This window comes from Equus asinus, chromosome 20 (assembly GCF_041296235.1).
Source record: "Equus asinus isolate D_3611 breed Donkey chromosome 20, EquAss-T2T_v2, whole genome shotgun sequence".
Taxonomy (NCBI): domain Eukaryota; kingdom Metazoa; phylum Chordata; class Mammalia; order Perissodactyla; family Equidae; genus Equus; species Equus asinus.
Window position 1 is genome coordinate 75,399,588 of NC_091809.1, and position 14,036 is coordinate 75,413,623.

General features: G+C 40.6%; 1 protein-coding gene across 39 annotated transcripts in view; it reads left to right on the forward strand.

The window, feature by feature from the left end:
* The window catches only part of DLG2 (discs large MAGUK scaffold protein 2), a 1,809,506-nt gene that overhangs the window by 1,647,713 nt on the left and 147,757 nt on the right, over positions 1 to 14,036 (forward strand). For all 39 annotated transcript variants that reach the window (XM_044753763.2, XM_070490530.1, XM_070490528.1 and 36 more), the window contains one exon: positions 13,091 to 13,205. In XM_044753763.2, the coding sequence (XP_044609698.1) occupies positions 13,091 to 13,205 (115 nt within the window). The remainder of the gene's footprint in view (positions 1 to 13,090; positions 13,206 to 14,036) is intronic.

Genomic DNA, 14,036 nt, shown 5'->3' on the forward strand with positions numbered 1-14,036 from the left:
GAGACAAATCATACAAAAATGCAGTGATGAGTGGTGTGAGAGAGGAGAGCGGAGACTCATGGAAGGGTCCAGAAACTGTCCTAAGAGGAACAGCAGAAGGATGTGAGGTGGGAGAGGGTATTTTACCTAAAGACAGAACCAGGAAAAATGAGAGCTTTCCTTCCTTCCTTTCTTTCCCTTCCCTTCCCTTCCCTTCTATTCCCTCCCCTTCCTTTTCTTTCTCTTTCAATATCTGAAGGGTTATATAAGGTGGAGGATTTGTTCTATAAAGCTTTAGGAAATAAAACTAAAAAAAATGAGTTAGATAACATATCAAAGTGGGAAAGAAACTAATCAGTGTGGGCAAGAGTTATTAAAACCCCTGTTCAAAACCGGCTCCTGTGCGAAAGGTGTTCTTTTCAGACCCTCTTGTGTCCTGATGCATCCAGGACGGGCCAGCTGGAGACCTGGCGGTCTGTCGCAGTTCTCTGTTGGGCAGAGCAGGCTCAGCGAGTTTTTGTGAATTTCTTAACTCATTCTAAAATAGGGCAAACTAACTAGATAGTATTAAAAAGGGCAGTTTCTTGGATTGCTCTATAGAAACCAACTCTGTTTGAGTGTAAATAAAGAGGAAAATTGTTGGAGTGTGTTGATTTCTGGCGCTTGAACTGGAAGCACAAATGCCATCCCAAAGCAAGTCCCACAGAGATTTTCCAGGCCCAGAATGAAGGAGATGGAGAATAAATTTGCCAGCAGATAATAAGTGAAAGATCTTATCATGTGACTGTGCTGAAACAACCCCCAGAATTGGGCTGCAGGCATCCTACATCTTGCAAATTTTTATTCTTTCGTTGTGCAAGCTGCAGATAATTGACACCAGGCTCTGAGTCAGCTTTCTGATCCTCACCCTCACAGTTCAGATTAGAGTCTAATTATAAGAGCTACTGCTACATCTCCAGAGGCAGCATGCTTAGGATTTCTTCTTAAATTATTAATCAAGAGGAAAGATAAATTTGCCTAATTCAGTTCTACAGGGATCAATTTTCCCGCAGCATATTTTTATTTATTTGTTCATAAAAGTCAATTTTAATGGTTACTTACTTTTATTATTTCCTCATTTTTCCATGGACCTAGAGGATAGAATGATCAGATTAGTATGTGTTTCACACAACCCTATCTAAATGTAGTTGCAGCACAAATCTTCTATAACAGTTCCATAGGCCCAGAAAAGTATCTGGTTTATAAATTGCTTCAGTTGCTAAAAATGTATTTCCCCATACTCCAGTCACTGGAATTAAGAAAGTCTGGCACGAGAACATTGGGCTGTAATGATGTCCTCTCAGATTCAATGTGCCCCAACATGGACTCTATGTCATTCTCTTGGCTTCTCTCAATGGCGTCTCATTTTTTTTTGAAGATTAGCCCTGAGCTAACATCTGCTGCCAATCCTCCTCTTTTTGCTGAGGAAGACTGGCCCTGAGCTAACATCTGTGCCCATCTTCCTCTACTCTATATGTGGGATGCCTACCACAGCATGGCTTGCCATGCAGTGCCATGTCCGCACCCGGGACCTGAACTGGCAAACCCTGGGCCGCTGAAGCGGACCATGCGCACTTAACCGTTGCGCCACTGTGCTGGCCCCCAAGGCACCTCCTTTTCTATTCTTAGTCAGTTGTCCTAGCTGGAAACCTGAGGGAACTCTGAATTTCCACTCTCTTTCTCACATGCCACATTAAATTAATCAGCAAAGCCTCTTATTTACACCTCCCAAATGTCTGTCTCTTCTTCTTCGTTCCCACTGTCCTCACCATCTCTCACCTGGACCATTGCAAGAGACCTCTAAATGACCTCCAGCTTTCTGATCTCTCTAGATCTCTTCATCAGAATCCTGCTGGCTAAGAGACAAGTATAATATATCCCATAAAAGTCACTCAATGGTTCCATATTATCTTTGTTTTAGTTCGAATTTCTTAGCAAATGGTACTGTGCAGAGGACAGTATAGGGTTACACTTTGTTTTTATTTAAATAACAATTCCAATGGCAGGTACACCCAAGGAGTTCACTTTCTCATAGATCTTTTGCCAAAAATCAGGGAAACAATTTTATAGAAATAAACATAGCAAAATAAGCAGAAGAACTTTTTTCTGAGCCATGGAAATAGATAAACTGAGCATGAAATTCTTACCATAAATTGTGCTGAAGAAGTTCTGTTCAGCTCCTGTTTGTATGTTTGGGGGCTGTGGATAATTTCCCATTATGTGATTTTTCTGGTTGCATGCCATAAAATACTTGCAATATTAAGATGATAAATAGGAAGACATGTAGCATTTCAAGGAGCAAAAAGTATTCTTAGCATTAGAGAAGAATCTAGCTAGGTGATTTTATGATTCAGAAATAGATAATTATGATGAGAAAGAAGTGAAAGCTACATAATTCTCTCAATCCATATCTCTGATGATTCTTCCTTTTACTTCAATTGGAAAATAAAAAATTATTTTAGTGGGAGAGCCGTGGAGGAATAGAACATCTTTATCAAAGTCGCAACATTTTCAAAATGGCTAGATCACTTTTTTTATCAGGGTGAGGGAGGAATAGTCGCATGAGCAGCTCCCCTCCATCTGTTAGCAAACATTTCTCAAGCATCTACTGTGTGCCTCACAAATAATAAGCAAGTACTTATAGACAATTAAATATTTTCATGTATGTGGAATATTGTAAAGGAGAAATACCAGTTGCATTTGATGGAGGGAACTGTCATAGCTCAGGGAGCTGTCTGAGGAAGTAATATGGAAGACAAGATGGGAAGGATGAATATGTAGATGAAGACTGATGGGAAACATGTTCCAGGCAGGGGGAACAACACGGACGATGTTCTGCACCTGGAAGAGAAGGGAACTGAGAAAATCCCAAAAGCTAGAATCAAAAGAGAGGAAATCAAAAAGATGAGAGATTAAGAAAGAGATGAGCTGAGGAAAAGCAGGGAACTTTATGAAAGTCTTGCCTTTATTAAGAATTGTAGACAGTATTCAAACTAGACACTAGAGCTAGTTCTGGAATTGCCATCATTGTGGAAATCAGTGTATACCTTAGGGAGTAGTAATGGAAAGTTTGTGTCAGGGACCACGTTTTAGTCCTTTTACCCCTGGCGTGTAACACAGAGCCTTGCCATGGGTGATGCTCAAGACTGTTTGCTGATTGAACAGATGCCTTTGAGCAGCATAGCTCTTTCATAGCTAGAACCTCCTCTGAATCTCAAAATGATTCAAGGTCTAGATGCACAATACCTATTTTACTACAAGGAAACCAGGGATCGGAGTGACACACCTGGGGGCACCCAGGTAGGAGAGCCGGGAAGAGCCAGGTCTTGTCACTCCCAGCCCACTATACTAGTGAGGAGCACTGACATAGTGTTGTCAGCTTTTTAATTTTATCAAATTAGCGTGTTTAATCTTTTTAAATAATCAATGAAAATTTTTCTATTATGAACATTTTCAAACATACAGAAATAGAGAGAATTGTACAAAGAATGCTTATGTACTTATCACCCATATTCCATAGTAGTCAAGAGTTTGCCAATTTACTTCATCGATCGCTTAGAATATTTTCTTTGCTGATGTATTTTAAAACAAATCCCAACATTATCTGTTTTCATCCCTAAAATAAACTAGAAGGAAAAAAGAGAGAACATGTTCTTATATTATCACAATGCTGTTATCACACGCAAAAGAATTAGAAATAATTCTTGTTATGATCTAATATGCAGTCTGTAATGACTTGAACATTTCTTTCTCCTAGTCAGGATCCAAACAAGGATTATACATTATTTTTGGTTGTTATGCCTCAAGTATAAAAAGGACATTTTAACAACAAAAAAGTAGGAAAGACACACTTTTAAGGACAACCCCCCGCCCTGAGTCTATTATCTAAGTTTAGCTTTACGAAGCACTCCCGCCCTCGGCCTGGTTTTTCTCCGCTGCGGTGTGGCCCTGCTCTCCGCAGCCGCTGCTGGGAATCTCTGCACCACATTGTTACAGATTCAGGGTATCAGAGTCAGGGCTGACCGCTCCCTCTCCCGAGCATCTCCTGCCTCTCTGCAATCCTGGGAAGTGCCCAGTCCCTGCTCGTTGGACAGAGGGCTGCAATACAAACCTTCCAGTCAGCCCAAGCCTGGAGAATCTGTCCCAACAGGACCTGCCTAAGCCATGGTTTCCAGTTGACTTTGAGTCTTAAACCCAGAATCACACTAATGACATATTGAGAAACTTTCATTCGGGAAGCATATTGGAGGGACCGAACCAAGCCTCTGCATTTTGATCTGACCAACCTACCTTCTAGAATTCATTATAGATATAAATCTATAGTTGTACCAAAAATTGGTTATTAAATGGTTGCTTCAGGTCACCAAGCAGTCTGAGACAGCCATGGACCTGTCCATGTCAGGAGCAAAAGAGGGAAGAGCACAGTCGCTGTATAGGAAAGTATAGAATCAGTGGAGTGAAAAAAACACTGAATGAGGCTGGTAATAGAAGATTTGCATTTGGGTCCCAGTTCTGCTGTGTGACCTTGGGCAAACTGTCTAGCCTCTCTGAGCCTTTATTTTCTCTTAGTGTTTTTCTCATTCTGCCTCTATTTATTTAGGAATAGCGGGTTATCCTCCGAGATAATATGTATATGTATTTCTCAAGAAACTATTAAAGGATAAATCTAATAAGAATGCTGTGGAAGCAAGACAGATATTTGAACCCCTTAAGTCACACCCCAGGGGACGACCAACCTGCCTACCTCTAGAGCCAGGCTGTTTATCTCCTTTCTCTGCCCTGGTCTATAATTAGGCAAGAATATCACCCTTTTCACTGGGCAAGATCTAACTGATTATTATTGCAGAAGAACACAGGAAGCTTGAACATTATTATTTTAGCTTCTAGCTCCATGATTTTAATACAAAAGAAGGAACAAGACAAATCCAGCAAAGATTTCATATTTGTATTTGCCAAGGAAGGCTTTCTTATCTGGTTGGATGTAGTCGTAAGCACTATGCCTTAAATTAGAAGGCACAGCTCCTTGATCCTTCTTCTGAAGCCCCATTAGCTACGAATCACACCAATTAAACTACAGCCTGCGCATCCTGGCTCTGGCCCTTCACCCAACCTGCCAGTGAAATCTTCAGAGAGAATTGCCCTTGGCAGCTGGGTCCTAATCATATCAGAAGTTTCCATTTTCTCCCGAGAGTTTCAGGTTTGCTCTCTCGTGTATGATGCCCTGTGTGGCTTTATTTCCATAGCCAAGACAGAAGTCACATCTCACAGCTTTTGAGACAAATTTCAGATACAGAGGAAATATTCTTCTAGGCAGATTGGGATTTTAAAAACCAGACAATATTATAGGAATTGTTTTTATCATCATTTTATCTTTATATTATACTATTCAGGTTATCAAACATTTTTATATCTGTTCCTTCATTTGATCCTGCCAGCAACCTTATGATGTAAGTGGGGTATTAACATTACCCCCATTTTATAAATGAGGAATATAAAGCTTCAAAAGATCTTCATTTTTTTTCTTTTCCATTAATTGAGCACCTAGTCTATTCCTGGTGCTGAACTATGGCATTTATGAATGCTATCACATTTAATTTTCAAACAATCTGATGATGCCAGTGGTGTTTTTCTATTGTATAAATGAGAAAACCACGTCTTCTCTGGGTTGAATAGCTTGCCCAAAGTCCACACTGTGAATCTAGTGAACTTAAAAGTTGGATCATATTTATTTCAGAGCCCTTAAAAAAATAATATCACAGCAGGCTACTCCCAATTGCCTGAAGACACAGGCTTTGCCAAATTCAAAAAGTTTCTGTGCTGACTTCATTTTGCAATGATCCTGATAATCAAAGAAAATCTGTCTTTATGAATCCATAAAACAAAGCTAGCGTGAAGCCAAATTGAAATTTGATGTATCTAATTTTCAGAGTTATATGCATATTATATGAAATAGCTGGTTGGAGATTCAGATTGTTGTTTGCCTATAAAACTTATTTCATTTCACACATTAAAGAATTTCTGAGCATTTGGCTTAAACCTCTTTAAATGGTCTCCAGCCAAGCTGCACAGAAAATTGTTCTAGTCAAAACAAATGATTCCAATTCTACTGAGAGAGAGAGAGAGAGAAAACATACCTTAATTCAGTGTGTTATTTAAAATTATCCTAAAAGATTTGATCTACTTCATAGTATATTTGGCAAACTAAAGAATCAATTTTCTTTACCTAAAATCTTTGTTTAGCTCATCCAATTCAGCAAACATTTATATTAGCATTTATTAACTGATAACTGTGTGCCAAACTCTGTTCCAAGTGTTAGCGACACAGAAAAAAATATGACAATGTCTTGCCCTCATAGTGTCCATAACTGAGTTCTTAACGTTTGCTACTAGAGATGTACAAGAGATTAGTGTACACATCCTCTTCCTTTGTGGAGTGCAGAAAAGACAGCAGACTTGTCCTATTGTCTAGGACTCCTAGTTAAAGTTTGATTCTAGTGAATTTAGTTTTTAGTCTGTTCATCTCTCTACCTTTCTGTCTCTCTTCATCTCTCTGTGTGTCTCTCTGTGTCACACACACACATACGTGCACACAGAGTAGTTTGTATCCGAGGTAAGCCAAACAATATCTGTAAATGTGCATCCACGTCTGGCCAGGTTGGTGCACCATTTCTGATTGAATTCCTAATAGTGCATTTGATTATTTCTGTGTATGATTACATGAGCTATTAATGGTTTACATATGTGTAATGTATGATTAAGTTTCCAATACAAACCAAAGGTATTTAGCTAAATCCTTTAGTTAACATTTTTAAAACAAATTAGAAACTGTGGGAACCAAATCTTTAGCAGTGGGAAATTCCGTGTCACCACTTTAACACAGAAGCAGGTGGCAACCTGAAAGATGAGCTAAGTCAGGGGTTGAAGTGAAAGGTTAGTAAAACCCTTAGGCAGAATAATCAGCCTGGGGAGATCCACTGAGGTTCCTTCCAGTGGCCAGAGGTCAGCTCTCTTGAAGGCAGGTGGGCATTCCGATGCTCATAGGGAAGGAAAGCCCGTCTTCTAAAGGAGTCCATAAAAGCAGCATCCTTCCCAGCACGACTACTTGAAAAGCAGCCAGCGTGACAAAGCTCTAAGGGTATCCTTGAAGTCTAATAAAATCTGGCTGGGCCCCTTCTGTGCCTGTCTGGCTCTGAAATCCCAGGGCAACTTAGAAAAGAAGAGGTGGTAAAATGAGAACCGATGGTTATTTTCTGAGCTCCAAGTAAATAGAATTATTTTTGTCTCATCATACAAAAGAATTTCGACAAAGTATTGCTTCTTGGACTTGAAATATAACCAGTGATTTTTGCCTGATCCTCTTCTGGGTGACTATTTGGTTAGGAGTGTAGTGGAGAGAGAGCAATAATTTATTTGTTTGGGGCTTTCTAGTTCCAAACACTTTTGTTTATCATATTACAGTGATTATAAGGCTCATGTCTTCCCCTCTCTACATACGTACATTTCAGCTTGTGAAATCAGAATGAGTCTCATGTCCACCCTCTCCAAAAAAGTGCTAATTGATGGTGCTTTTAAAAGTCAATACTGCTTAAAATGGTGAAAATGAAGTATACTGTGTTAGATATTCAGAACAACATTGTATGGAAGCAGAGATGATTTCCCCGTTTTATAAAACAGGAAACGTATCTCTGAGAGGGTAAGGGATTTTCCCAACATCATTCGGAGCCAAGACTTCACTCCAGCCACTCTGGTTCCAGGGCACTGCTCTGTGACCCTACTTGCTCATCTCAATCTACCAGTAACAATGTGGTCTCTCACAAAGATTTAACCTGCCTCAGTTTCTCCGTTGTAACATGGATCTGACTGTATTGGCTTCTTCCCACTGTAGAGATATCTCATTACCATCTAGAAAGCACTGCTCCTCACAGGGAAGAGATGGTTAAATGGCAGATGCTCTTTTCATATTCACAACAACAAACCAGAAAATTAAAGGCAGCTATGCATCAGCCCGTGAGCCCCTTGAGACAAAGATCTGTCCAGTGGCTTCAATGTCCCTATCAAATAGCATTGTGCCTGGCATATAATAAAGCCTGAAGAAGTGTTTGCCAATTAAATGAAAGAAGGATGTTTCCCCTAAAGAAATGGAAGCATTTACAATTGTTCACCAGTATCTCATCCCTGGAGCAGTGATTAGATGCTGTGCTAAGAATAGATGTAAACTATTCCTCCTGCATCCTTCCCATGCACCCTTCCTGAACCCTGGTGACAGCAAGGGTCATGTCCAGGTAAACAGTACTGTGACCCCCAGTAGACTGCATACCATTGACATTTGCCCCGGCCCTAATGGAAGGTGCCCCAGAGCTTGAACTTCCTTAGCCTGTAAACCACCAAGAGCTTCTAGTTCAGGTTTGTCTATTAAAAGCATCACTTCTCAGGTTTGCAGCAGGTGGTCTCTTCAAACTACTTCCCCTGTAGAGTGGAAATGGATAACTCAGCAGGAAGCAGCCTCTGTCGCTTAGATGTGTGGAACCCCGCTTACAGCCCAATTATTTTACCAGTTGTTGTTAAAGCTGTGCAATGTCCATAATAAGCAAATAGGAATAGGACGCTGCTGTCCCCATTAATGCCACTAAGGACTACATATGCATTTGCACTGTCAGGAGCCACCACGGTCATAACAGTAACAAGTACGTTACGTTTACAAAATGCTTCACGTCAAATCTCATTTTGATTCTCGAAACCACTTTGTGTGAGGAATCTTATGATTTGCAGACAAGCAAACTGAGGCTGAGTGATATCCCAAAGCCCCTCTCGTAGAGAAGGACAGGATTCAGGTTTAGAGCTGCACCCTAGCTTACAGTTCTGAACCCCGCTCCCTCTGCTCACTGCTTCCTCTGGTAACTGACAACCATGAGTCAGCTGGATGAGCTCCTAACTGTGGAGGGGAATGCCACCCGCCAGCTGACTTGGGGGAGGACATGCCCATGGCTTCATGCTGTAGTCTAACCCACTGAGCTTATGGTTTCCTTCTTGCAGACACAAGGCTGGCCATCTGAGCTTTGAAGATGTGAGCAGTTGGGGAGCTTTAATCAAGGCAGATTAATCCTACTGCATTAAACAACCCCAGTCCCCTCATAGGAGGCAGTGCCTCCTTTTCTGTGTGAATGATAGCGTAGATTTGCATTCTGGGTCTCCTTGTGCACCCTTGACAAATTGCAAGGGAAGCAAGTATACAGTAGAGCCCTCTCTCATGTGTAGGGTGTGGTGTTCACACTCTGGCATTTGTTCCACCCAAATGTCCATCAGTGGCTCAAAGCTTTGAGGTGATACTAATGGATGAGGTCACTAATATCCTGAAAATGACAGCAGTTTTGGAATTGGGCATAATTCTCCTGACCTCCTAATCACTGTGGATTTGTGAGAGGACCCAAAGGGACATTTAGTGGTTACCCTGCAGGTGAGCACTTCCACCCTGATGCTAAGTGTCCCAAAGTATGGCCATCTGTGGCTCTTTACTTAGTACAGAAAGGAGTTATGACTTTTGCAAGCATTGAACAAGAATAGGTGTTGAATTACACATGCAAATTATCAGAAGGAGTTATCAGTCATTACCAAGAGCCAACCCTTTAGGTCCATCAGCTCTCTCTTAAAATCTTACCAACATATCCTGAAGTAGATACAATTATTATTCCCATTCTACTTATGAGGAAATTGAGCCCAGAAAGGTTAATGACTTTCACAATCAGACACAGATAATAAATGGCAGAGCCAGGATTCCAACCCCATCCGCATAACCCAAATCTTGTACCCTGTCTGCTATTATCACCCATCGTGTCCAAGTGAAAGCAAATGGCACATCCCAATATGAATGTGTCTAGTCAGGAGCAAGTGGACTTAGATAACCAAGAATATGGATATTTTTTAATGGCTTATCATATAGAGAGAGGAAAAAGAGCTGGAGATGCTATCTCTTTAAACTCCTCAAAAACATTTGCCAAGTAGGGGGTTTTCAGTGGTTTGCTTCTTACTGCAAAAGAAAACCCCAAGAAATATAAAATAGATAACTTGTAATTTTAAAAGCATTTACCAGGCACCTATTTCATGCAAAGCAGGACAGAATCAGGTGCTGCTCCTTTAATGCAGTCTTCCTGCTTAATTTCTTTGTCAGTGTCCCACGCTGGAAGCAAACTCCTGCCAGTTCTGTGTTACTCAAAACTATAGGCCAAGCACCTGGTACAATGTTGTTTACAGAGAAGGAGGAATGATAGACCCTGAGGTTTGGGGAACAGAGATGAGTGAGGCATCCCCACTCTAAGGAGTTTACAGTGCAAGAAAGAAGACCAGTATGCACATAATTAATACAGTAGATGAGAGGAATGGGAGCAAGATGTCAAGAGGCAGTGGTAAAGAATTGAGGAGGTCTTAGGTCCTAAGGGAGAATTATGGTGTTATACTAGGTATTATGATGTCCTGGAAACAAATTGGCCTCATAGAGATCCAGGGTTGAATGCTAGCTCCGTGTCCAATAAGCTCTGTTACCTAGAAGCTCTTCACTTTGGTGAAGTTAGTTAATCTCTCTGAACCTGTGTCCTCATCTCTAAATATTAGAGATTTGTTAGGAAAAAAAAATTTTTTTTTTTGAAAGATGGCCCCTGGGCTAACAATTGTTGCCAATCTTCCTCTCTTTTTTCTTTTTTTTTTTAAGGATTGGCACCTGGGCTAACAACTGTTGCCAATCTTTTTTATTTATTTATTTTTTCTGCTTTCTCTCCCCAAACTCCCCCTGTACACAGTTGTATATCCTAGTTGCCGGTCCTTCTAGTTGTGGGATGTGGGACGCTGCCTCAACGTGGCCTGACGACGGTGCCATGTCCGTGCCCAGGATCCGAACCCTGGGCCACCGCAGCGGAGCGCGGGAACTTAACCACTTGCCCACGGAGCTGGCCCCAGGAAAAATAATTTTTAAAGTAGATAGCACAGATACTAGCCCATTGCTCATGCTCAGTAAACATGAACTCCCCTTTAGATGATACAAAGATTGGAGCACTTTAAAATCTCATTTGAATATTCTCCTGAGTGTTAGGAATTTGACTGAAAAATATTTGAAAGGAGAGGGCATAGATATGAATAAAACATTTGGGGAAGGGTGAAAGGATTAACGTTAAATGCATATGGTGGTATTAGATTTTGTTTTAACTTATTGAAAAATGTGATTTTCAATACTATTATAAAACAAAGTCTTATATTTCACAGTTTACTTACGTTCTTTCTTGTTTGTTTCTAGAGCATTTCTGACTATAAATTCGTTTATCTCTGAGAAGGTGGAGACATATCCCCTATCCTCTCTCTGTCTCTGTCTCTGTCTCTGTCTCTCACACATAACACACATGCACATACTCATTCATGCACACACACACACACACACAGGCACCATTTGTATTTGTAAACCCGGATCTTATTGTTTTTGCTCTGATGAAATTACTTGTACTTAAGTTTTAATTTTCAAAAAGGAGCAAAGAGAGGGGCAGTGTGGAGCATGGTTCAGAAGGGGCTCAGGAGCACTTCTGAACACAGGATTTATAATTAACATGACTGTCAAAGTGGAGAAGTTGAGAACAGGATGTATTCCAATTAAGAGAAATGCAAAATACAATACCATACAATACTCCCCCGTCCATAGTGGGTAATATAAACACCGTAGAATATAATATAGAGCAAACACTTCAAAAACATGGCAGAAAACATTTTAGGGATCTAATGAGCCATACAGTAAGGAGCACATAGTTTATTATTAAAGCAAGTATCGTATTGTGATATATAAAATGTGGCAGCTGGAAGAGCGTTACAAAGCGCTGTTTGTCTATAGGTTAAGTATCAGAGATCTGTTTCCAATGTATGACATTGCTGAGATAGGGAGAGCACAGAGATCACGGAGAGAACAATTAAAAACACAGCAGATTTGGGAATGGCAGTGTTTAGACAGGAATAAAGCTTTGAAATTAGACAGAACCATTAGCCTTGAACCAAGAAGTCCTAGAGAAGCATGTTGTCTTTCTTCATTAAAAAACCTTAACCTGGAAAACGGGCAATTTCAGTTCCTGCAGGCATTTTATAACTGAATTCATTTCATGATTTTGCTCACTTCATTCATTATTCATTCATTCATTCATTCGGAAAATGTTTCTTGAACACTTATTATTAAATGCCTTCTGCGTCCCAGACACTACGTTAGGAACAGGGAATTACAAGGAGAGTGAGACGTGGCTTCTGCCCTCAGAGAGCTCAGTCTAATGGGGGAGACGGGCAACTGCGCAAGTAACTATTTGGTGTGATAAGTAAAATAAAGTGGCAAAGTGGTCAAATAGGGTCAGGACTGGCTCTGAATGAGATGTTTCAGGGGGAACAGTTGGAGGTGGGATTTCAGGTTTTTATGTGGTAGGGAAGTCATCAAAGTTGTAAAGGAGGGAGTCCTGGGAACAGATGGGAGATTTAGTGGTTCTCAGGTGGGCAATGTGTGGTATCTAGCAAGTGACAGTGTGGAGCGTGGATCAGAAGAAGCTAAGAGTTCTTGCACTGTGTCCCAGGTCATATTGCTTTCTTCTCTGAAAAATGCTAATGGGGCCTATATGATGTCTGTGCAAAGCTTTGACCCATACTTGCACTACAGTGCTCTACCAACCTGCCATAAACATGCTATTTTATCACATGTGCAGGTGCCTGTATCCACTACCACTGTCTAGACAGAGACCATCCCCATCACAAGGATACCTTGTATTGCCCATTTATAACCACACCCACCTCTTCCCCCATGGACTTTTCACATATTGGGGATTTGATGGCAGTATGTTTTCTAGTTACGTTTGCAGAAGTAACTGATTTGTTCTTTTTCTCTCATGAATGTCTGCAAATAAATAATACTAAGTAAGTGGAACCTCAGTGTCCCACCCTTCTTGGTTGTGCATGTCCCTGTTGTTTGGCAAAGGAACCAACAACAGGGACGAAGGGCTGCTTTGGGTGTACATTTCTAACTCTGAAGGCACAGGACCAAATTTGCCACCTTTGTTTCCATTCCCAGATTACGCTCGATTTGAGGCCAAAATCCATGACCTACGAGAGCAGATGATGAATCACAGCATGAGCTCCGGGTCCGGGTCCCTGCGAACCAATCAGAAACGTTCCCTCTATGTCAGGTAGGCAATGGAGCGTTTCCTACTGTGATCTGCACTTGGTGAGCAATCCACCCATGCTCTTCAATACACCACTGTAAACCCTTAAGTTTAACCATTTTGAAGAAATTTATGAAACGTTATGCTAAATTAGTTAAAGGTCCCTACTTTTAACAAGTTCTTTGACCATGTTATGGTCCAGAGTAAAGTTCGTAGCACAGGTTGCAGTAAAAATAACGAGAAGAAATATTTTCTGTTCTGATAAATCTTAAATTGAATATGTGGGCCAAAGCCCTGGACATTTGCTCACCATCAGCATGGAAAGAAAATATTCTTATATCACCTCCTGACTTGCTTGATATTTATTGCATTAACTTTGGTGTATTGATTTGAAATCAGAAGTACTCTTTTAAAGAGTTACGTGTTTTTTGCTAACAAGTTTTTTTTTTTTCCTGCTTTATCTCCCCATACCCGCCCTGTACACAGTGGTATATCTTAGTTGCAGGTCCTTCTAGTCATTGCTAACAAGTTTTGACAGAAGGACTTTCTTTGTGGCATCTCATTACCAATAGTTTCTCAGACCACAAACATTACTTATTCCTTGCCTGACAAAACTCATTAATTTACCAGAAAAAAAATGATTGATTGAACTTGAAATGCCTTCCAGTCCTTCATCCCCATAGTTAACTCCTGAGTAAGATCCATCATCGCTGAACTATAACATGCACCTCTTCTTGGCATAGGCCTCCTATATTCCTTCCAAAATATACTTCATCAGTGCTGACTGTGCTTTAAAAATAATATGAATACCAACGGCCACAGGGGGAAAGTGATGCCCAATTAATGATCAAAATG